Genomic DNA, 24,369 nt, shown 5'->3' with positions numbered 1-24,369 from the left:
ACAAAGTTAGAATAGTTGCATATTCTATGCAGCCAGTGGCCATCACAGACATGGCATGGGCGAAGTACCGTATATAATAACATTTCCAATTTTGAAGATTTTGGTGTGAAAATGGACAAATGTGAGTAAAACTCAAAAAAGTTCTACAAATCTTGCCGTTGAAGTGGCACAACATGGATACACTGATACATAATACATAGTTACTGTGTTTAAGCTTATTGAAAATGAAGGAATTTGTAAGCAATTTTCTCAGTGAGATTGAGCTTTTTCAAACTGTTAAGTCTGACTTAAATTAACAATTCAAAGAACATCAGTGTAGATCAGTGCCCATTGTGACAGTTTTTGTCCATTTTTTCAAGCAAGTTTATAATACATGTAGCCTATAGTCTGTTGTTTTTTAAAATGACTTTTTGTATCATGTCAAATCATTTCATTTTGATATGTTTCGAAAAACTGTTGTGCAAACTGCATGTTTACAACTGTGACATCACAATATTATAATTAAAACACAAAATGCCAACAGCGCTAATTTCTAGTTGTGTGCAATGAATGTCATGCGTTGTTTTGTTACTGCCAACATAAAATTTCAGGCACTAATTTGATGTTGTAGTTCAAATTAAACTTTGAATAGATTTTTTATGTTCTAATCACAAAACCCTTAAAACTTGATTGGAAAAATCAATGTTCATATGTATTGATTTGATTTTGATATGTATTTGATTTGATAAGTCAAAGTACATACCAACATTGTGCAAGAAAATTGCTACTGTCAATTTTCCACAACATTATGTGCTTCCGAAACGTGTGGGTTGAAGGGTTTCAAAACTATTTTTCTAAGGTCATGCAAGCAAGCATTTGCAGACCCACATCGTTTAATTGAATATGTAATTATAGAGTTAATAATGGACATCTTTAATGGGCAATAAATTCAAACACTGATCTACAAAGCAAAAAAACTTTTTCAAAAAGAACAAGGTTAGTCAGTTTTTTAATGTTATAACCAAATTCATGTTTAAATGTTCTTTTCAACAATTTAAAATAAAAGATCTATATATATACTGTAAAAAAAGGTGGTCCCATACTTGATTCAAGAGTCGAGTATGAGAAGATAAGGTTCTTATTGTAATACACAAAACTTTCGGTACTAAGGAGAGTAGGGTGGCCAGTTCCTTTCTCTCGGCCGCCTTTCCTTCAGTAATTATACCCACCCAATTTATTACACCCCAGGTAGGGGTGAGTGGTGTTTTCAACAACTAGCTGAAGCCGGGAGTCAAACCAGGTTTGCATAATTAGAAAGCCAACACCTTACCAGTTATGCTATCTCACCGCTATTATATACGTTAGCTGTCAATAAATAAACCTGCACCTAAAAACTTTCTAAATTTAGACTAGCACATAAACTATTAAGACAGAAGTACATGCAGAAAAATCAATGAAAAGAGCATTAGGCTTGCTATATCCTACATGAATTTAACTGACTGACTGCATGTTTATCTTGAAAAATACAAAATTTCTTTAAGAGCTTAACTCTGGTCGTTTTGCATTCATTCTCATTAAATTTGCTTTGATCCAAAACAACACAAAACATAAAAAAGGTTGGAAAGAAGCTTATGAGTGCTTGATGCATTCCCAGGCAATAAAATTTTAAATGTATCGAGATGACAGTTTAACTTTAAAAACCAAAGTAGGTTACTTAAAACAAATAAAAAACTTCTAAATGGTAAATGTGTGAGTAATTATATTTAATAATTGTATCTCAAGTTTGATTATAGTGTTTTTTCCTGTCATTATGTGGTCACACAAACTGGTTTGTTGAACTTTTCACTTTGCTGTTAAATCTTTTTTTTGTGTCATCACGATATTATCTAAACTTTCAAAGTGAAAAGTTCTGGAAACTTGTCAGTGCTACTATTTTTTCTTGTGCAGTAAAGTTTAAATCGCTCTTGTTGTAAGTGTTCATATGTCATAATTGGAATTGACTGAGAACATACAGTGATGTGGCTGTTTTGTGTCTTGATCACTTTTCCTTTGCTTTACCAGTTTCAATCCCCAACCGAAACCCACACCTAACCCTGAAGGTTGGGGTTGGAAAATAGTGAAGTAAAAGGTCAAGTGACAATGTCTTGAATTTATTTTTTGTGTGACAAAGGGTTAATTGCTCTTGCACGTGTAAGTGTTTCTTGTAGGACTATTTTCACAAAAAAAGTTGTATTTTTTCTATCTTTCTTCTAGGTTTGGTGGCTGTACAATTTTAAAATAGTGGTAACACTGTTTTATCGATGTATATTTTAAACCTTTAAATTTTTCCATCTTTCCCTTTTGATGGTGTCTAATTTGTATATCTACTTTGCCGTTCTGTAAATGTTTGCGTCAGGAACAAAAAAAGAAATTAAATTGAAAATTAATGGGAAAACTTTTCAGCGAGTTTACGATTTGAGTTGCCAAGCGTCCTTGACAACTTCCACTAGGTGGCACTTGATCTTTCGATTGATGAATGTGGAGAGGGCATTCATAAATCTTGAGTTACGGTGCTCACAAAATTTTTAATCGCAAATAAACAATTATTAGCTAATTTTTATCATCACGAAGAAGCAGGGGCGTTGATAGGGGGGTCTAGGTGGTACTTTTGGACCCGGGCCCGGAATATTTAAGGGGCCCGGATTCAAAAGATTCCCCTCGACTTTAAACATTATCAAGATCTTAATATAATCAGATCTAAAGGAATTGACATCAGAGGTTAAAACAGCCACTTCAGCCGTCAGATGGTAAAGTAGGCTACTAGGCCCCCTTTTGGGCTCACTTCAGCTCTCTGGTGGTAAAATAGCCCCTTCAGCCACCAAACAGTAAAATAAAAATTTAGTTTAGTCTAGTATATTGATTTCCCTAACCACGATTATTTAGTGAAATATAACCCGAAACACAAATTTCAAAATAAACAAGCTAATGTTTGTTTACACTCAAAAACTGAAATGGCATAGCCTAAGTAAGAAGATTGCTATCCCTAGTTCTGGACTAAAAATTAGACCAAAACCGCTTTTGAGGTTGCAGCAATCATCAAATGTTTGACCTAGGCCCAAAAACCTTTCCCAAATCAAATTGAAAGCTTTCTGACCGTCTGCACTAACTTTGCTGCAAATTCTCTTCTGGTGAGCCTAGAATGACCAGTGAAACATCAATAGAATCGGGATGTCAAACGCTAGCGCTATGTGACAAATAAAAGTTCAAAAAAGCAACCATTAAATAGAGATAATAAGTTTCTCGGTTCGGGAAATTTTAAGCTTGCGTAAGATTTGTTAAACAACCATGCTTTTGGCATATCGGGTTTGATCTATTTCTCTTAATTTTCTACTTTGAAGGGCATGTTTCATTCTCATTTTAACAGCAACCTTTATATTCATAACATTGTCGATAAAAGGGGCCTTAAAATAAATTGGTACCGGGCCCGAGAAATCCTGTCAACGGCCCTGCGAAGAAGCAAAAAGGGTTTTAATTTAATTTTAGTTTTGCTTAGATGAGGCATTGTAGCGATCCATTATTTCATCATATAAATTCCCTTTCTTTAACTAAATGAACCATTTCAAACCATGCGTAATTTCCTAAAGAATTGTAATTTTCCATTTAATCTGCTCCCGAAGTCAATAAGAAAAAGGGAACTGATGATTATAAAATGACTTGTTCGCATTTGGCGAGAGCTCAGTTAGACCAGTTCAGCTCTCAGAAAAACATTAAATTGATTGTTTAATTAAAATGTAATAACTCGTGATAATGTTTCACTATCCTGTAAATTCATTATTCTGTACTGTTTAAATTCAAATTGTGTTATGGACCTACAACAGTATACGAACACCTTCTGATAACTTAAAATTATAATTCGAATAACAATTGTGTGGAAATTATTTCATGGAGTCAGATAGCCAAACTAGATAAATTAGATAAATACAGTAGAACTTTCATCAGGCAGTCAGACAGCCTTCATCTTAATTCAACTTATAAACAAACCATTCTCATATTTAAATAACCTAAATAAAATATATTGCCACATTGGTGACCCCGCACGTCAGTAGGTTTTACAAAAGAAAACGTCAGAATATTGGTAAGTACTTGTATTCCTTATTTTTGTATTACGATCGCAGCAATATCTCTTGTTGTAGATCTCACAATTTAATTGTAGTTTTAGCCTTGTATAATCTATATTATGGCCCCAGGAAAATCTCGACCCGAAAGCGAATATCGCGAACCCTCTACTCAAATTAAAATCTCTCCTGGCGAAAAGTTTTGCGACACCTTTTGGAAAGATACCCCTAGGTTGTGGTTCACCATCTTAGAAAATAGATTCATCACTTATCAGATTGATTGCCAACGTCTGAAAACAGACAAACTTGTATCGTGTCTGCCTTACGATATCATTGTAAACATACAAGACTTAATCAGCGCCGGGGCAGACTATGATAAATTAAAAGAACACTTACTTCAGCGTTTCGAACCGATGTTGATCGAACGTATCGCTGACGTCATGTCACTGTCTGAAATCGGCGATCGACTGCCCTCCGAAGTGCTGGCCGAGATGCGAGCAAAACTTCCTCAAAATGTCGCATCGACGGAATTAATTCGGGAATTGTTTGTAAATAAACTCCCGAATCAAATCAAACTTGTTTTGGCTGGCAACCTCGAAATGTCATTAAACGAATTAGCAAAAGCTGCCGATCAAATGTCAAAACTAACAAACGTTTCCCATGCCACAGTAAACGCAGTGCAGCATACTACAGAACAAAATCCCAATGCCCAACTAATGCAACAGATTGATCGCTTACAACATCAAATGGAACACCTGTCGGCAAGTGTGTCTAATCTTCAGTCTGACCGAAGCCGTCAACCTGTTCATTCCTTCCCAAACCGATATCGCACATCATTTCAGACGCCCAGATCCAACGTTCCCCAAAGACAACAACCTACTTGCTTTTATCATCAAAGGTTTGGCCACGCCGCCTTTAAGTGTCAATGGCCCATTCTCATATTTAAATAACCTAAATAAAATATATTGCCACAGCATGACCTTTAAAAGAAATTTGAAGTAGGCTAACATTTGAAGTGACATTTTAGTTAAACCATAAAACGACAAGCTTTTGTATGATATGAATTCTCACTTCCCACTATTATAAACACGAAATAGAATTTTTTTGATAAAGCTTGTTTCAAATCTGAATAAAAAACCTATTTTGAACAAAATTTCATAATTTCCAGTGATGTACGCGCATACAAAAAATATTGACGCCGTTAGCGCAAACGCAAACGTTCGAAAAACCATACGCCGTATGCGTCAACGTAACTTGTAAAAAAAGTTGGCGGCGTCAGCGTCAGCGCATACACTAGCGTAAACTTATTTTGTTTGCTAGGTGCCAAACATTCACACGGTATAAACCACTCGAAACAAACAAGTTTTATTTTGAATTTCCACGTAAAAACACAAGCATCTGAAAGTGTTCATATGACATTTTGCTGTGTTTGGTTCCAATATGTCTTTGCTCATTGTAAACATTCTTCCAACTGCAGCGCTGGAAGGTATTGGCGTGTTGTAGCGAAAAAAAATACATTAAAAAGTATGCGTTGACGCTATGCGCTAAAAAACGCGAAAACTTTACGCGTAAGCCTCAAGCGCAAACTATCCAAAAAAAATGTGGCCGTAAGCGTTAGCGTAAACAAAAAATCTACGCCGCAAGTCTGCGGCGTATACGTACATCTGTGATAATATCCTTAAAAAATGAATAACTTATCTCCACTTATAAAGCATAAAAACACAAACAAATGTAAATACTTATTTTAAAGCTAAAACTTCAGTAATCCTATTAAAAATTCATAACTTGCTGAGAACAGTAACAAACTGCTTTTCCAAAATTTTTTCGCTAAATTTCCAAGGTTTTCAAAGTATGACGTTCTTTTTATTGTTAGTAATTTTATGTTCACCCCTCTAAAAACCTTAAGAATTTTATTGAGCGTATATAGGCTGTAAACAACCTACCCTACATCATGATCATAACCAAAAAAAAAAACGGTTTTAATTTTCTGGACATTATTGTGATGTGCAGAAGCCATGCCTCGTTGTTTGCTGTCTTAGCCTACATAGCTAACATAGGCCTACAATTGCTCAAATTGTTCATAACAGCATCTGTTCAAAGTTTTGCGTCTTGATGTAAGGTAGGCCTACTGTAGGTAGCTTGTTTATAGGCTATAAAATAGTCAGCCCAGGTATTTTCAGTACCGTAGCGGCGTAGCATAGGCTACATCTCAAACACAGCGTTTGATAAATGAGCAAAATCTCAATGTCCATAAATTTGTTGAACAAAGTTTACGACTTTAAATTCCTTAAAAAGTAAGCTTATAAGTTTAACTCTTGTTTCTGAAACTTTATCGAATTTGCAAACTTTGATTTTGCAAATTAATTTTTGCACTCGACTTTGAAAACACGAAATCATTGATCATGTGATATTTTACATGGGGTAGTTTAACTTCAGTAAGATATGCGAAAAATCGACATGTAGCCAGGGCCGGATTTAGCTGATGGGGGGCCCGGGGCACTTTTAGATCGGGGGGCCCCCGTGCAAAAAAATTTTTCAAGCCTACGGCGCGAAAAGCCATCTCTACGTCTACAGTAGCATCAGTCCAGTACTGCACAACATTTTGCAGAAACTTTAAAGGCCAAAAGGAAAAAAAATCACATTTTTTCCACATAGGGGGGCCCTTCAAAAGTCGGGGGGCCCGGGGCAACTGCCCCCTCTGCCCCCCCCTAAATCCGGGCCTGCATGTAGCCTACCTTTGTTGTGTTAAAGTTGCTTGCATTGTGTTTTTGGTTTGTGACGTCACGTCCCAGGAGTGTCGTTAAGTAACAGTTTGCAAGATCATATTGCAACTGAACTAACAGGTAGGCTAATTATAAGTCATGTCTTGTATAAAGATTTCCTGTGATGGTTGGGCTTGAACGAATCTTTAACCTCGGACAAAAAAGCTTAGCTTATATAACCTATCAGAATAAGTTATTCCTGGCAATTTTCCATACCTTTGAAAGCTTTGCACCACTGACGCAGGCCCGGTTGCCGAGATTGGCAGAGTAAAGTTTCCGCTTGTTACAAAGTCTTGTTGTCTGTGAATTATTTTATTCACTTGGTGACGCTAAATGGTGAACAATACCGAAATGCATTGCTTAAGCGCGCACCCTGAGAGCCGCTTGAGTCTTTTGTAATTTGTACACAAAGTCGGGCGCTTAACCACTAAACCAGAGGTCGGCAACCTTTAGCATTAAAAGAGCCAATGTTCCCAAGTTTCTTCAACTTAAGACATATTCGGAGCCATAACATGTAACTGTCGAGTTGGCCACTAAAACCAAAGGTAATTATAGCCTACACTTCATGTAGAATTTCTTTCAATTTTTGCTTTGTACATGCGAATATTCTAGAATCAACAAACAAAGCCTGGCTATTAAACACAACACTGTTTAGTAGGCTACCTACGGGCACAGTGGGCCTATTGGGTAAAAACATACATTTTCAAATAATCAGTTATTTCACCCAGCTAATGCGATATTTGCTCCTGAATTTCACTGCACAGCACATCTACATTAGCTTGATAAGATGACACTTTGAGTTTCATCTGAGACTGCAAGCTCTCATCAGTTAGGCGTGAGCGTTGTTCATTTTTTAAGTAATTCATGACCGAAAAACTTTGTTCGCATAAATATGTTGATCCAAATATCGACAGAACTCCAAATGCATATTTTTTTATGTTCATGTAAGAGTCAGGTATGGCATTCCACGTATCGAACACGAGCTTGTCTGGTTTTTGAAGCTTTTTAAGGTCACTCCCTTTGTGGTTGTGACGAAGCGTGGCCTTCTGGCGAGCAAGATCTTCAAGGTCAGCTCTCAAGCTTCGCTCATAGCATCGCTTTATCAACGCAACTTTTATCAAAGCACGCTTGATATCTTTAAGACATAACTTCCCTGGGTATAATTGAATTTCCGCAAGATGATGATGTTGTTTTTTGCTAGTTTGTTTTATTTGTTTTTTTGTCATTGTTTCATGTCGTCAAGTTATAGCCTATCTATTTTGTGAGTCGTGCAAGGCCTGGTGCGTTGCGGTTGAAATGGCTTTGCCCGTGGTAGGATTTCTTTGTGGGGTTTTCTTTGCCTGCCTTGCTCTTTGCTATGAGCTAAACGCATCAAGACGTGTTCCCCTTACGACCATCAGCACTCTTGATAACGCACCATGGCCGATCTTCATAGCAACTGTCCATACAAATCTTCAATATATCAGCTAAAGTTATGTAGGCTAATAAAGTTATAGCCTATATATGTTTATTTGTTTTGTAACATTTTTTTTTTTCTTCCCTTTATATCTTAAATTTTTCTGAAGGTGTTGCGACCGTGCCAAATTTTTTTCAACTCAATAACTTACTTCGATCACAAGCACGTTTTAACGTCGCGTTTTGTCGCTTCTACCTTTTTCTTGACCTTTGCTATGTTGATGTGTATTGTTTTGATATGATGGTCAGAAATAAAAAAAACAACTGAACTGAAGCTTCGGAACTTAGATACCCACACATCCTTGTCAGCTATGTCGGCCAGTTCAAGTTCAAGACTAGATTGACTTACAGCTGTGAATGCAGTCATATTCAGCAGTAATGGATCGATTTCCAGAGGGGTAATAGGGAAGATAACGTAAAGATAACGCTGGTATACTGGCAATAATTTGGCAAATTTGCCAAAGTTACTGATTAATAACTAATGGCGATTTACATATTTAATAAAGAGTATCTGAAACTTTTAACTGCTTACAAAATACTACAGGCTACTACAAACTGCACTGTGACACTGCCAGGTATAAGATAATGCTAACATTAATTGTGCGGTAAATCACGTAACAATATGCTCTTTATCGTTTCACAGACGGGGCGGGCAAATCAGAATCTGTCCGCATACAATACATGCATTGTAAGCCGTGAGGAGCCGCCATTATTCCTAACAGTCCTAAATGTTTTTTTCCTTAGCAAGATAAAAGCATTAAATCTTGGTGAAAAAAAAACATACTAAACGGATTTGTAAGTCATAATTTTCAACAAAACTAGTTTAAACTATAGCCTAGAGCAGTTATTAATTTACAACAAAATTTTTTTGTATTGCCCAAGTTCGCAGTGTTTAAAGTCACGGGAGCCAGAGCAGAGGGCTGAAAGAGCCGCATGTGGCTCCGGAGCCGCAGGTTGCCGACCTCTGCACTAAACTAACGGAGCGGACGAATGAAACATTATTATTGAATTAAGTTAAATTTTACGAGGTGAAGACATATGCAGATAAATATTCAGTTAGAAAAGTACTATAACTTTTAGTTTATATGACATACAAATCTGCGCTACTGCATTAGGCTATATATTAAGCCGATTTTCACAAAACGTTGAAAGAACTGGCAACCATGTTCCATCTTATGACTGGACTGGGGTGTTCTTTTATTAAATAGGCGGATAATTTCGACAAGTTAAAGCTATCGTTATACTTTGTATATAGCCTAATGATAATTATCGTTATAACGCAGTATCGTGATTTTTTGATGACTAAGAGTTGTTGTTATGTTTTGTTTAATTATAACAATTTAAACTATAGTTGAACTTTTCTTGCAAAAACAACCATCGAAATACCACCGGTTCTACAACTTCTACCCCACTCAAGAGCACGCAGCTTGTTTTTGGCAGGATAGGCTACTAAAAGCAATGGAAAGGCAGCAGCGTACAGTCGCTCTTAAAGGGCGCTCATGAAGTTCAGATGTGATTAATTTGTATGCGGAAACATTGGAAAATAAGTATAATAAGTATCGTCAACTGCAATTGTTGATATAGCAATCCAATATCATGCCAAGCACTTTTTCCTTCCTAACAAGTGTACCATTTTAACCCATGCGTTATTTCCTAAAGATTTTGTATTTTTCGATCTGAACTGCTCTAAATATAAAAAAGGTAACAGAAAATAAAATTGTTTAGACTCGCCCTGTGACGTAAGAGACGAACAGCAACACGAGAGAATAAAAATTAGAACGTAAACAATTTGGATGACTGCTAAAATGTGATAATTCGTAACCTCTTATTTGTTTCGTCATTCTGTAATAACATTATACGAACACCTTCTGATAACTTAAAATTATAATTCGAGTAACAATTGTGTGGAAATAGTTTAATGGAGTTGGATAGTCAAATTAGTTAGAATATCCATCAGGCAGACAGAATTCATTACGCGGAAAATTAACATTTAAAATCCCAATAAAAACATCCTTACACGTAAAATAAATATATTAGAACATTGTAGCTTACTTTGCCGTTGCAAAAACTTGTGGCTTGTCAGGTTTGCGTCTGCTTTTTCAGTGTGCCTTGTCGGGTCAATATCATCAGCACGCAGAAGCATCTTCAACGATAAAGCTCGTCACTCTCGACTTAAATTACACATCCGCATGTTAATTATTTTGCAAGGGTGACAAGGTTTCGTTTTGTTAAAAAAAAGGTTTTTGATGAATAAGATGATGTATGTTTGTATCTTGGAACCTACTGTAGATGTCATAGACAGAATTTGAGTTAAAGTTTGAAATCTTGCTCTAAACTTAGACAAAAGCATTTCAAAAACTGTCGGATGTGGTGAACTGCGAAAAGTAAACGAAATAAAGACTTCCGCAGCATTCCATCTAACTCTACCCAAGCATTGGATAGTAGGCTACAATTGCCACTCTACAAATCATGACTAATTGTTTTCCAATAATTTTTTTCCGTGGAGGTTGCGTCATGGTAGCCTATTATTATTTTTAGTTATAAGGTGAAACCCATCACCGTTTTAACAACAGAAGATTTCTTTTTGAAATCTTTATTTCAAACCAGCAGTTGCAGAATGCGTAGTTTGTCCGTCACTTCAACCAGTTAGTAGAAATCATTTCACGCATGTGCTGCTGCGTACTTTAAAGTAGCTGAAGTAAGTTATATCCAGCAGGGAACGAATGAACAGCACAACTGGTTCGTTTTCTCTTCTGTTACTGCGACATGTACAAGGAAGTGTGACATGTAGCCTACTGTAACTTAGGTCTAGAATCATTTATGAGCAGTTTGCACATTTTTTTCAATTAGGCTAGGTTATACTTAGCCTACATCTAAATATTCGCATGAAGTGAATGGAGTTTACATGGTTTTATTAGGATAAGTTAGATAATTTACATTGTAATCATACTAACTGATTTTACTTTGTCTTAAAAACAGATGTAGGCTTACAATAAAAACAACGTAGAAAGCCAAAAGTAATGTCAGAGTTATAGAACTGAAAAAGAAGTAGGCTAGAATGTACCACATAAAACTGGCAACTTCAAACTTATTAGGTCTACAGCTTCCGCTACACAAGTGGGGCTTCGTCAGTAGATAATCTTATTCAAATAGAACCTAATTATTAACAATAGAATTATAGACACTGTTTAAAATAGATCACATGTGTCGCATTCCGAGATGCAACATTTTTGACTCCCAGGATATAGCATTTAGTTCCTTTTAAATCTGGTACGCCAATGTGCTGCATTATAAATAACTTCATGTCATAATCAATAATAAACATATATAAATCAGCTTAAAAATGAACAGTAATGATTTTAACATAAGTGAACCTTATAAGCATTGTATTGTGTATATATTGCATTGTGTACACGAGTCGTATATTAGCATTACCAAAAGTGCTCAATCAATATTGTATGCTTTATCAAATTAATTCAATACTCGATCAAACGAAATTCTAGGTAAATTTGCAGTTTACGTGCATTGTTGACCAGTTTTCTAAAAATGGCGAAATGTAAAGTAGACATAACTTTAACATTTGCAACTTGATTTTAATTTGCTTTTTTAAACTTAATTAAATTATTTTTCCGCAAACGAGCTGCCGTTGTGTTAAAAATCGCTTTCAGAAATATCTGTTATTTTATCCAAATCGAAAATGTGTAAGTTAAAACTTCAGCCATTTGATAGAGCTCTAATGCTGTATGGCGTTTGCAGGCATTGTGAAAATAGATTAAGTAACTTATAATTAAGTTTTATGAAAAATAATTTGCAATTAATATTGAACCAGTTTGCTCCGTGACTGCCGACTGGTAGTTTAATAATATTTACATTTTGGCCCGGAGTGCACTAGAGTTTGACACTCCTGGTCCAGATATTCAATTTTTTATTTATTTCAATTTTGGTTAAAACTGTGTCATGCTATAATCAACTGAAGCAATTAAAAATCCAAGCACTGGATGAAAAGTACCAGTAAAGGTAAACGCCCACGGTTTGAAAGAAAATATCAAATCTGAGAATGCAATAAAGAGATAAAGCAGCCATAAGATTCCTAAATTTTGCAAACGATCAGCATCAATGCAAGGTTCACTATTGAGTTTTTGTGATTAAATCATACTTTGTATTTAATTCGTCTTTATCGTCATAATTTTATTATGTTGATTGATTGATTAAATCTTTATCCTCGGACTGGGAAAGCTTCTTTGAGAGCTTAATCCTGGCAGTTTCGCATACTTGCAAAAACTTTGAACCCCTGAAGCAGGCCGGTCACCAAGATTAACAGAGTGGAGTTTCCGATTGTTGCTCTGGGGAAATATTTCATTTCTTAGTGCCGCAGAAATGAAGAGCAGTTCTTCGTGCGTTGCTCAAGCACACACCTCGAGAGTCGAACCAGCGCCGCTTGATCTTGAAGCTTCTTCGTTCACGACGTCACGCGCTAACCAACTGAGCCATTGGGGCGATGTTTGTGTTATTTTATAAAAATTGACCAACTTGGTGACGTGTACCTCTCATTAGAGTTTCCATTCCTGAAAATATAGATATCCTTGGGTTTGTTACAAATCTTTATTGTATTAGTTGGTTGTTGTAAATGTTTTAGCTTTGTTGGGGATTTTGTAGCCTAAATTGCAATTTCAGCAAAGTAAACTAAAAGGTGCCTTAAATCTTTTTCAATTTTGATTGGTCAACAGAGGTATTCTCAATAGCGCGAGACCTTTCAGCGCAATATTCACTACCGAAAGTTTGTTCAATCAAAATAGGAAATTTCTTGATAATTCTGGTTCAAATCTGCGATACAAAAAGATTTGATTTTGAATCACAGTAGAGAAATTGTTTGTGTTGTACTGCAATGAGCGCGAAGTCCGGGCGTCTTCACTGTTTAATTTCAAACTCATAGGCTACATAACGGACTTGAGTGTGAAACTGCAATAACAATATAATAATAAAATATACGGATGTGTGCTGTATAGAAAAAGCGATCTGCCTTGCGTCAGCATAAGGCTGTGCTCATTATAAAAACAGCTAGTATTACGTTACGCTAACCACGCAGGACTGCAGGTGTAGCCTCCACGCTAGCCATCAAGACTTTTCTAAAAACAAATGATTTTCGGCAGTCTGGTGTAGCAAGAATTGACAGCGATAGACGTGATTCGTCTATGACAGTGGTTTCCAAACTATGGTCCACGTACCACCAGTGGTACGCGGAAACCTAATACGCAACACGTAGCCTAGGTCAGCAATTCTTCAACTTTTTTCGTTGAGACGCTTTTGGAAAAGCTTGGGCTTGCGACGCACTCAGCGATAGAAATTTTACTCATTTTCATTTATTTGTTTGTATCTCCAGCCTTCATTTGTCTCCCGACGAAGTGATCATAATTGCGCTTTGTGATTGTTGAACTCGATTGCTACATAATCGATTGCTACAGTTTTGTAATAATCATTTCTAATGCAAATGTCAGTGGATAATTATGTCTTGAGTTTAGATACCGAGCGGAATCATTGCACCATGTTCTTGAAAATTTAAAAACACGTAGGCTACAAGGACGTCGTGGCGTACAGTTTGAAAATCTTTGACCTAGGTTGTTTAACAGAAATGCTAAAACTTTTCTGTTTTCAATGCTGCTACTGATGGTAGCAGCAGTAGTCCAGCCTAACAACTTAATTATATTTAGTCCAATATTAACAATGTTTCACATCGGAGCCCTGTGCTGATATTCGTTAAACTTTCTTGCCTTTTGTTGTATGTTTTTGAAATTTTCTGGATGCAGGTGGTACGCGAATATTGCAGAAAACTGCTAAATGGGTACGAGAAAAAAAAAAGTTTGGGAATCAGTGGTTTATGAAACTGGGCTCATCAGAATCACACTCATCCTAATTCATGCACAAAGCTTTCGGTCGCTGTTTTTGACAGTTCTAAGTAAAACAAGTGTCTGCTTTAACGATCTAACTCCATGCAATGTTTTAATATTAGTCTAACAACACTTGAAAAAAACACTAATTACGTTTTGAACAAAAAAGCAGAAAAAAAGCTGAATAAAAGTGATGTTGCAGAGTACACACGAGCAAGAAGCGCATAAATGTTGATATTAAAGGCCTGATGAAGCAAAGTAGGCTTAGACCTACAATAGCACTTCTATCTAGCTGACCAGAATGACTATGCTTTTATGTTTTTCATTGGATAAAATTTCGATAGCAATTTTCACGCTAACATGGACGACCTTGCGCTAATATTTCTATGACGTTAACAGATTTCAACCTATTGATCAGACAGGGTTGAAAAAGACTCCAAAATTGCTCTTGAAAAGCGCGCTTTGGTTTTAGCCATCATTTTATTTTCAAGTAGTTACGGATATTTCTCAATTATAAAATGTATTAACAACTTGCACACACTTTCTACACAATATCTATGTGTTCAAAAGCAGCTTTATTGAATTTATATATAATGTAAAAATATAGTTATAGAAATTATTCGTTCTTTCACGTGACTACGTATTCAAGTGATTCACAAGGAAGGATGAAGGAGGAGAAGCCTATGCGGAAACTACATAGATGCTAACTTTCTGTGGGCTATCAGAGCTGTTTCCACCTCAATAGAATTACAGTATTGCCACTGCGAATCCAATTTTTTTAAATACTTAAGTTTTAAAGTAATAACATCGTTCAAAAACAGTTGAAAATACATTTATAGATATATACAGAGACTAAAGCCAAGATAGCATTTCAACAATAATATAATCACATTTTCATATCATTTTAATCAGCTGTAGCACGGTCGTGCAGCATCAGGTAAGACAACCTAAAACATTAAAACTTACAACATTATTTGTTGCTTCACCACGTTTACAGAGGACGGTCGGGCCAAACTGTTTAAACGTTGACAAGAATACAACGTGAGAAGCGTGGCGTGTTTGAGAAATCTTTTCATTTTAAATCCAGGTGTTAACAAAACTTATGCTGCAATACTTGTTTCCTGCTTACTAAATGCTTTATAATCAATATTTATTTCTAATTACTGTAGTTTTTCTAAATGGTCTGCAAACTAGTAAACAATCAAGAGTGAAGTAATTAATCAGAAAAATTTCTTTCTCCGTCATCATGTGCCATTTTCGAGTAGCTTGGATATGAACGGATTTAACAAATCAAGATCTTTCGCTCTTTTCTTTGTTTCTTTTTTGCTCGAATAGTTAGTCTCTTAATTCACGTCATCTTCTTAATTTTTTCATTGTTTTCCTTTACATCTCTTCCTTATCACCACACCTACAATGATCAATTGATGTAGCTCGCCAATCCTTGTTAAATATCTCACACGAATTTTATCTTTTTGCCGTATTATTTGTCTAGTACTCCAAATCTGTTTCAGATTTTTTTTTATTTGTAATGTTTTTTTTGTATGATATTTTTAATATTCTTCTAGAGCACCAGATTTGCGAAGGATTAATTTTTTTGTGAATTATTTTGGAAAATATCCAATTCTCAATGCCATGTGCCATAACTAGTTTTATGTCACGTCTCACGTGATGGTACTTTCACTTTTAATTGTATATAGCCTACATCAGGGGTTCCCAGGTGTAAATTTCACCTACCGGGGGGGGGGTACATTTACTGAATCACAAATTAAAACAAACTTCATTTTTTTAGTTATTAAAAAACTGGTAGTGTTGCACTCGATTTTGATTCAAATTTATACTTAATGTAAGTTTTCGTCTTTTTCTTTTATCACCACGCAAGTAGACTACCCAGTTTCATTTTAGCAGCGTATGTGTGCTGCGTTTTTACTTTACACAACCTAATTAGGACTTCGACCACAAAATGGATTGCAACTCTACTAAGATTGCAACTTCCTTTATTGCGCATTTCTTCACATGGTTGACTAGACGCGATGACATCACAAGAGGCCACCAAAACGGTGGGAGGAAATTTTACTTTTTTCATTCGTCAAGGGGTAAACGAGACAAAAAAGGTTGAGAACCCCTGGCCTACATGAATCGTTTCTTTAAATTCCTAATATTTAAATTCCTATTTGTCCGCCCCGATAGCTCAGTTAGTTAGCGCGTGACTTCTGGAACGAAGAAGCTTCAAGATCAAGCAGCTCTAGTTCGACTCTCGGGGTGTGGGCTTGAGCAACGCACGTTAAGGACTGCTCTCCATTCAGAGGCATCTAATGGATGGAATAATTCCCCGGCAACAAGACTTCAACAATCGGAAACTTCACTCTGTCAATCTCGGTGACCGGGCCTGCGTCAGTGATTCAAAGCCTCTACAAGTATGCGAAACTGCCAGGAGCTCTGCAAGAAGCTTTCCCCGTCAGAGGATAAAGATTCAATCAAAATGCAGTTTTGTTTGACCGATTATTTTTTTTTACTTTGCCCATACATTTTCCATCTTGTGAAATGAGAGGTACAAGATATGCGTAAGTATTGACTTGTTTAGTTTTTTTTATTAAAATTACTGTGTTACTGATTTAGCAATTTCAGTGAACTAAGTAAGACAATCATAATGCTTTTTTGGAATGTAAAATTACTAGTTTTGTGCTTTTTGGTCTGTCACGTCACAACACAGCAATGTCGTTACGTAACAGTTCCTGTTTGTGATGGAGAGTCTGTGGCTACACCAGGATCTGACACCACCAAATTTACAAAAGGAGAGAAAGGAGAGAGAGGTTATCCTGGAAAACCCGGTCCTCGTGGATGAAAAGGTGATGTTGGAGCTATGGGTCCAACTGGACAAAAAGGAGACACAGCAAATATTGAAGAGTTGCAGAATAACCTAGCCACTAGGCTGACAGGTAACATCTTACTAAACAACTCGCATGTCTTCTTTGTTTCCTATTGTTGTTTACTCTTTTTAAGCCGAGAGTATTTTACCATCCCGAGTAGACAACATTTAAAAAGAAATTGGAACAAGAAGATGCCATCTCCCATTGGTATAGGGTTGGTGTCGAGTATAAGAAAAAGAGCTTGGTTGTCTGCCTGTTTATTAAACACTCCATTTGTTGTCCTCAGTTATCAGATGACTGCTGAGTGGCTGAAGATTGCCTGCCCTTCAATCTAGCCTGGAAAGATCGCTCATACGCCATCAGAAGGATGTTTTGCTTAAAACCTCGAAAGCCGAACCAGCGCCCCTTGATCTTGAGTGGGGCGAGTAACCACTGAGCTAACGAGGCGCATTACATGACCCTTATTGACAATACATTCGTATAAGAATATATCAGTTCAATCGGAATCTTTCTGCATTGCGCTTAGCTCTTTTTTTCAATTGCAGAAATAAAAACCACACTCAACACACTTTTGCTCCCTCCGAATTGTGCTTCCTCACCAGTGACCGGTTACCAGCAACTTCGCTCAGGAGAATTTGCATATTGTGATGGGGGTTGGATTGTAAGTTGGCATTAAATAAAAAATCGCAAAAATTACAACTAATGAAAAACTAGTCATATTTATATGAGTCGTATTTAAATTGCGGTTTAAATTTTATGGATCATCTATCTTAAAATAAAATGGATCTTTTTTTTCAATGCTTTTTTTAAGTTACTGCACCTGCTGTAGATATTTCTAACTGCAATCTGGTTTTGAAACATAAAGCGCTTGTGACCTACTTAAAACCTATACAAAGAAACTTTCAAATGTTTCGAGTGAAATTTTCCGTTATCTTTCAACTTTTTCTAAAGATTACAATTTTATAGTAATCGCAGTAGTAATAATAATTTTAGATTACAATTATGCTAATGCTCACGAATGCCATTCGACAAAGAGCTGTTAAAGCTTTTAAAAGAAACTTTGATAAATGGGCAGGATGGCTGTAAACTTTACCTCAAAAACTAATAATTTCTAAAGTTAATCTGTAGCTTCAACTTGAATAAAAATTGATTTAGAATGGTACAAACATGAAAGCTCGGTTTGAAACTGATTAATTTTAAACGATAAACCCAGCAAGCACTTTGAAAATTTTTACACCTTTTTGTCGTACCAGGCTTACCCTTAGTGGGTAATTGAAGATTTAGATCAGATCAGAATTTTTTTCGTTTGTTATAGTCGGATCCTGGCTTACGCCCAATGGTTGAAGATTTAAATTAGTGAACGGGAAGCTAAAGAAGCCAATCATCGTGTCCACCTTCAAGTTTACCATTAAGTGTCAAGCTTAACACACCGTCGCAAATGCTTTTGAGCGGTGCCGAACTAGCATTCTTTGAAGCGTATTTCAAGGGCTATTGTACATTTATACAATAAACGGAGACTTGAATCAATGTAAAAAAACGATTTTTATTAGCTTTGATTCAATTTGAATCTAATACAGCGGAACTACTGCCAGTAATTGAAAGGGGAAGAATTCAGCCAACATCTATTTGGTAAAAAGTACTTTTTATTCAGAAAACCCTCCTCATTGCGTTGAAAACAAATCAAGCTCAAAGTTGCAAAAACTAAAAATGGAATTCGAGCTTAAACTTAAAATTGAAAACTTTATTAATTGATAAATAATCTGTGGCTTTTTGTTCAAAGAAAATTTGAAATAGTTTAATTACTTTTGTAGACTATCGTACTGGTTGGTCAAGAGCTATTGCTTTTGCAGGTTTTCCAAAAACGCTTTGATGGAAGCATTAATTTTCAACGCACCTGGAATGAATACAAACTAGGATTTGGCAACACTTCAACGGAATTTTGGTTAGGTAAATTGTCGGATTAATTACAACTATAACAAAGAAACTATAACATTAAACTATAACAAAGAAAAATGTGAAGAAATCAAACCATCTATTTTTAAACATTTGAAATATTTTCAAGATATTTCTGTTCAGTACAAATCTAAATTATTATTTTATTTTCATTAAAACAATTTGTTTTTGCAAAATTACAAAAGTGGGGAAAAATTGTTTACACGTAGTGCTTAAAGTAGAAAAATTGTATAAATATGAACCCAATAACTTTAGACTTTCTTTGAGCTTTTTATTTTATTTGCTTAACTTATTTATGCTCACATCGTTAAATGTCACGTTATACGAGCACAAAATACTTAAGCGAACCAACCCCCCATTTACAGATCAGCCAGCCAATGTAGCCCACAAGAAATATAAACCATAACTAAAATTAGATGTTTTTTTTTTAGTTTGGATTGAATTTTAATAATGATGAATGTATATTGGATAGGGTTATAAATCCACCACTCAAAATGATTGCAAGAATTATTATGAGTGCATGTCGACTACGTCTTTGACTGCGATTGCTTGACCGACAGTGAAAAGGACGTCAGTTCGAATCCTATCGAGAGCACTGGACTGTGTCATGGCAAAACCTTTAAATGACAAGATTTTTCGACGTGAGCACTACAATAGCGTTCGTCAACCACAAGGTACAAATCTTGATGTGATACAAAAATACATCAACACTTATTGTGACAGGTTTGGATCAAGTGCATAAAGCCACCAAACGCCGAGGTTGCCAGTTACGTGTTGATTTGTGGAGTTTTGATGGGGAACATGCGTTTGCTGAGTACAGGTTAAGATTACAACAAAATCAAGCAAATGTACATATATTGCATTTATACAAGAAAAAGTGCAGTTGAAAAACGTACTATAGCTTCAACGATACTTTTTTACTGTAGGCTATATATGTCGTTTCATCAGCTATATTTTATTACATGTTTGGCAATAGTAATATTAGGCTATTATGCTGTGCAGGACTTAGGTTCATAAGGGTAGGCCCACTAAATGCATTGAACAATTTTCCAGATTTCAAAAATGTTATATTAAGCGGGGGGAGGAGGTATGCGGCTTTTTTTCATATTTAATTTCAGCCCTGATTTTAGTATACAAAAGCATATTTCAAAACCGAGAAAAAAATGAGATTTCCGTCCAAACTATGCGCATGCGCAAACGCGTGACACAAATACCAACAGTTTGTGTGAAACTGGTTATACTAAAGCCGCCGTAAATTGACTAAAACGTACCTCCAGAAACTATTTTTCGAAAAATGAAGTCGCGTTTAGCTTGTTTTGTAATAAAACTCATTTAACTGATAAAACATCTTTGTCTGCAAAAAGTTGCTTGCACTTTCGATTCAAGCCCTCATTCTGAGATTCTTGGCTCAACCCCTGTTCATGTAGCTGTCTATTTTATCTGCTGGTTGCAGTTTAATCACGGAGGTTGACTTGCCTTTGGTGACCACACTTTTGCTGTAGTCTAACAACTCATCCAAAATCTTAAGGTGATAACTGCTGCTCAAGATGCTTCAACAGCAATATTGAGTGTGAAGTTGCTGTAATGCAGGGGTCTAAACTCAAATTGCTTTGAGGGCCGAAAGAATGCTTGTGAGTTTACTCGAGAGAGGCAATACACAAAAGATAGTCAATAAACAAAATAACACAGTAAGAACGCGATGAAAAAGGTAGTATGAACGCACCAAGAACGTAAAATCGCAAGAAAAACAGTGAAAAAAAAAACGCAAATTAAAACAGAAAACAAAAAAGCAAACTCAACGAGTTGGACCAAGAGAGCAAAATCTTTCAACCGACTTTTTAAATAAAACACAAAAAAAAGATAAATCCTTGAAAAACTGATTGTCTCATATAGCAAGGTTACTAATTTGCAATAATCACACAAGTGCATAGAAATGTGATTGTGATGCAACAATATAAGTTTCTTGTGCACTATAAAATAGTCTGGCAACAGGCGTGGACGTCGCTATAATTGCATCTGGACAGGAATCCAAACGTTAGGCCTCATCTTGCACTGGAGACAGGATTGCTATAGCCTATTGGCGGTTTTAACACCAAATTTCAGAAACTTGACGTTGAAGTTGCAACCATCATTAATTTACATACCGTACATTAAGCTTACCGGTTCTTCTGGGCATGACCTAAAACGGATCTTGTGATTGAACTTTACACAGTGTTTAAAAAGTAATATTATGTTACAATATATAGCAAGATTTACCGGCTGTGGTTTTTAAAAAATCTTTCACGTAAATATTTCCATGAAAAAATCCGAGGTTGTTAGGGAAAAAGTTATTTACGTTTCGAAAGTACAGGAGCCTTTTTTTATTTTGGGAGAAAAGGCTGCATAGGCCAGCTAGGCCCATTATAAACATGTTTCCGTCAGGGACTTTGACCTGGAATAGATTTTACATATATTCGCAAGAAAAATATACAGAAATATTCATACGCTTCACTGCACAAAAGACCAACAAGCCTGTGAAAGTTTCGAAATAGATTTTAAGTGGATATGGTTATACTCAATGCCCACAAGAAGGGGGGACAACCGGTGCATTGCACCGGGGCCCGGTGAGTTCAAGGGGGCCCGACAAAATGTCTAAATTCCCGCGATAAAAAGATTGCTTTCAACGATTTTGCATAAAATATTGTTTTTATATTAGTTCCATATGTCGAATGGGACCCCCTTATGGGTAGCCTAGGCTATGCCCTTTTTTAAAATTACAGAATTTTCAATTTTTTGAGTTTAGGGGGGCCCGACAAAATGTTTAAATTTGCGTGCTCAGGTCGATTTTGCTTAAAATATTGTTTTTTATATGAATATTAGTTTTGTATTTTGAATGGGCCCCCTCATGGGTATGCCCTTTTTTAGAACAACAATATTTTCATTTTTTTGCGTTCAGGGGGTCAATAAAATGTTTAAATTTGTGTGTTAAGGTCAATTTTTTAAATTTTTTTAATATTTTGAAGTTGGTATTTCTTATATGAAGTTGGTATTTCTTATATTGAAGTTGGTATTTCTTAATGTCATGAACAATAGCAATGCATTCATCCTAAGTTTGCTGCCCTAGTCTCTGCAGATTTCAAGGTCAGAAATGGTATTGTATGTTAATGTAAAGCTGTAACCACACATATGCAATGCTATGTCAGCCATGTCGGATAGTAATGCAATTTTTATCTTCGAAATGGCTGATTTTACCCACTTGTTGGCATGGTTACAATCAGGTGTTGCCAGAGTTAGGAAGGGTTAGAGTTAGGAAAGGTTAGGGTTTTGATCTTTGCCAAGGACTAAAAAAAATATCCAAAATACAAGTTTTTGTATTCAACAGCTATAAACTTTTCCTCAAATTAGGGCAAAATTCCATATCTGACAACGCTATTGAGGCTATATTTACACTATGTAGTGTTTTAGCATTTTACAGCTTTTATCTTTGTGTATAACTAGTGTGTATCTGTGAATTTACAGTTATATTTACAATAGTGCATTGTTTGTGAAATAATGGAGTGTTAATACTTTAACCGCGCATCGCAAATTTTGCTTGTGATTGGTGAGATATCACGCGACATGTCGCGCTGGGGGCCTGGCAGCAACATCTGCACCAGGGCCCGGCAGGGCTCTTGGAGGCCCTGGTTATACTTATTTCAACTTATTTCTTAATTTAGCCAGCTCAATGCACAATTTTAACATAAAACTATGTGAATAAGCGTTCTTCTTTTAAATTTATCAATAATCCAAATGGATGCGTAGAGCGAAAAATACTAATCAAAGAAATAGAAAGTAAGCTACTGCACTAAGTTGATAACAAGTTCTTGTAAAGTTTTCGCCAGACAAGTATGGGTTCTTTTGTAGACTAATTGCATATCTATTTTATTAAAGAAGATGGATAAAGGTTTGCTTTTGTAAGAATGGTATGTACTGAAGAAGTTATGGTTGTATGAAAAAAGCGGTGCAATACCGTTAGATCAATTCATAGTGGTAGCCTACATTATTTTCTCAATACAGAATCTCTGTATCTCCTGGACGCTTTTCACATGCGGGTAGCCTAATCATGTGCACAAACCAAATTGCCACTTTACAGCGTTTTACGATGAAACAAAGATCACAAAAACTGTTTAAGGCTGTTTTGCAACGTTTGTAACTTGTTTTAGTACAGCAACAAGCAATATTTGAAGTTTAAAAGGTCATAAACAAAAATAGCCTCCATACAATTCAAGGCAATTTTATGCAAAAAGTAATTTTCAGGGTAGAGGGAGTTTTTGATCCAAAATTTCAAAATAATTATGTCAAAGGTCTTAGAATATGCAGTTGTATCCTAAAATAGGGTCAAATTTGGAATTAAAAATATCTCTCCCCCCCAGTTATATGTCTACTTTTAAAAATCCCAACAGTATTCCAAAGCAATATAGAAAAACTGAAAGTGTTTTTTGGTAAGTCGATCTTTTCCGTTTTCAGTTCCTTTTCTATTGAAGATGAAAGCAACAACTACCGTTTGCATGTTGGAGGCTATAGAGGCACAGCTGGGGACAGTTTGACACCTTTGGACAACGGAATGGCTTTTACCACCATAGATAGGGATAACGACAGGTAGGCAAATAAAGTGTGTTTAATTTTTCTAGATAGGAAAGAGATCAAAAATCAGTCATTGATAAAATCATCATTTCATGAAATCAGGAATGAAATGGTTGTTGAACTTTGTAGTGTTGAGAATAAGACAATTGAGTGGAACTTGAAGTTTTAATAATATTAAGTTTCGCTTTTTTTGATGATCTTAAATATTTCCTTTTGAATTTAATTTAATGTGTGCTCTACAGATATTCTCAAAACTGCGCGAATAGATTCGGAAACACTGGAGGATGGTGGTACAATAGTTGTGGGTACAGCAAGCTAAACGGGGCTTGGGGGCCATCTGATGGCGCTTGGCACAACAACATTTGGCATCATTGGAAAGGCGAATCAGAGGCTCTTAATGGCTCACTGATGAAGTATAGATGTGACTAGATTACATCAGAAAAGAAATAAAACTAAACATACTGTGACTTAATAAACTGTATCCCGTAATGAAAACATTGCACTTGAGTCACAAATAAATTTCTTTTCATGCGAGTCACTTCAATCACGAATTGTACAGCAACAGCTACGTTTAAGATTATCTTTGGAAAATCGATGTTAACTGTTTTGCTTGTAATGAAATGTCATGTGAAGTAGGTGGTGGCTGCAGTGTTTTGTGCCTCAACATTTGTAAATCAGGTGTAATCATAATCATGTAAATTAAATCCAACAGCCAGTTTCGCTCCTTTGTGGTATTCTCAGTAGGTTTAGGAAAACATTTAAAACAAACAGA

General features: G+C 35.9%; 2 protein-coding genes across 2 annotated transcripts; both read left to right on the top strand.

Moving 5' to 3' along the window:
- Window positions 1-948: 948 nt before the first annotated feature.
- On the top strand, window positions 949-24,026 carry LOC145775890 (ficolin-2-like). The gene is made up of 7 exons (XM_082587283.1): window positions 949-975; window positions 16,905-17,111; window positions 17,588-17,703; window positions 18,893-18,989; window positions 19,719-19,815; window positions 23,481-23,612; window positions 23,840-24,026. Exons 2-7 carry the CDS (start codon window positions 17,036-17,038, stop codon window positions 24,024-24,026), a joined length of 705 nt encoding a protein of 234 aa, XP_082443409.1. The 5' UTR covers window positions 949-975; window positions 16,905-17,035.
- LOC145776017 (uncharacterized) lies at window positions 4,196-5,023 on the top strand. Its single transcript, XM_082587427.1, has one exon. The coding sequence runs from the start codon at window positions 4,196-4,198 to the stop codon at window positions 5,021-5,023; it is 828 nt and encodes a 275-aa protein (XP_082443553.1).
- Window positions 24,027-24,369: the final 343 nt, after the last annotated feature.

Source organism: Aplidium turbinatum, chromosome 8, assembly GCF_918807975.1.
Source record: "Aplidium turbinatum chromosome 8, kaAplTurb1.1, whole genome shotgun sequence".
In the NCBI taxonomy this organism is placed as follows: Eukaryota; Metazoa; Chordata; class Ascidiacea; order Aplousobranchia; family Polyclinidae; genus Aplidium; species Aplidium turbinatum.
This window is presented reverse-complemented; position numbering and strand designations above follow the sequence as displayed.

What these genes read in the sequence shown, in the direction of transcription:
- LOC145776017 (XM_082587427.1), top strand. Translation starts at nt 4,196, where the DNA reads ATGGCCCCAGGAAAATCTCGACCCGAAAGCGAATATCGCGAACCCTCT.
- LOC145775890 (XM_082587283.1), top strand. Translation starts at nt 17,036, where the DNA reads ATGGGTCCAACTGGACAAAAAGGAGACACAGCAAATATTGAAGAGTTG. An exon ending in ATTGTGATGGGGGTTGGATT is followed by an intron (nt 17,704 to 18,892) that starts GTAAGTTGGCAT and finishes TTGCTTTTGCAG; the next exon opens with GTTTTCCAAAAACGCTTTGA. An exon ending in CATGCGTTTGCTGAGTACAG is followed by an intron (nt 19,816 to 23,480) that starts GTTAAGATTACA and finishes TTCCGTTTTCAG; the next exon opens with TTCCTTTTCTATTGAAGATG.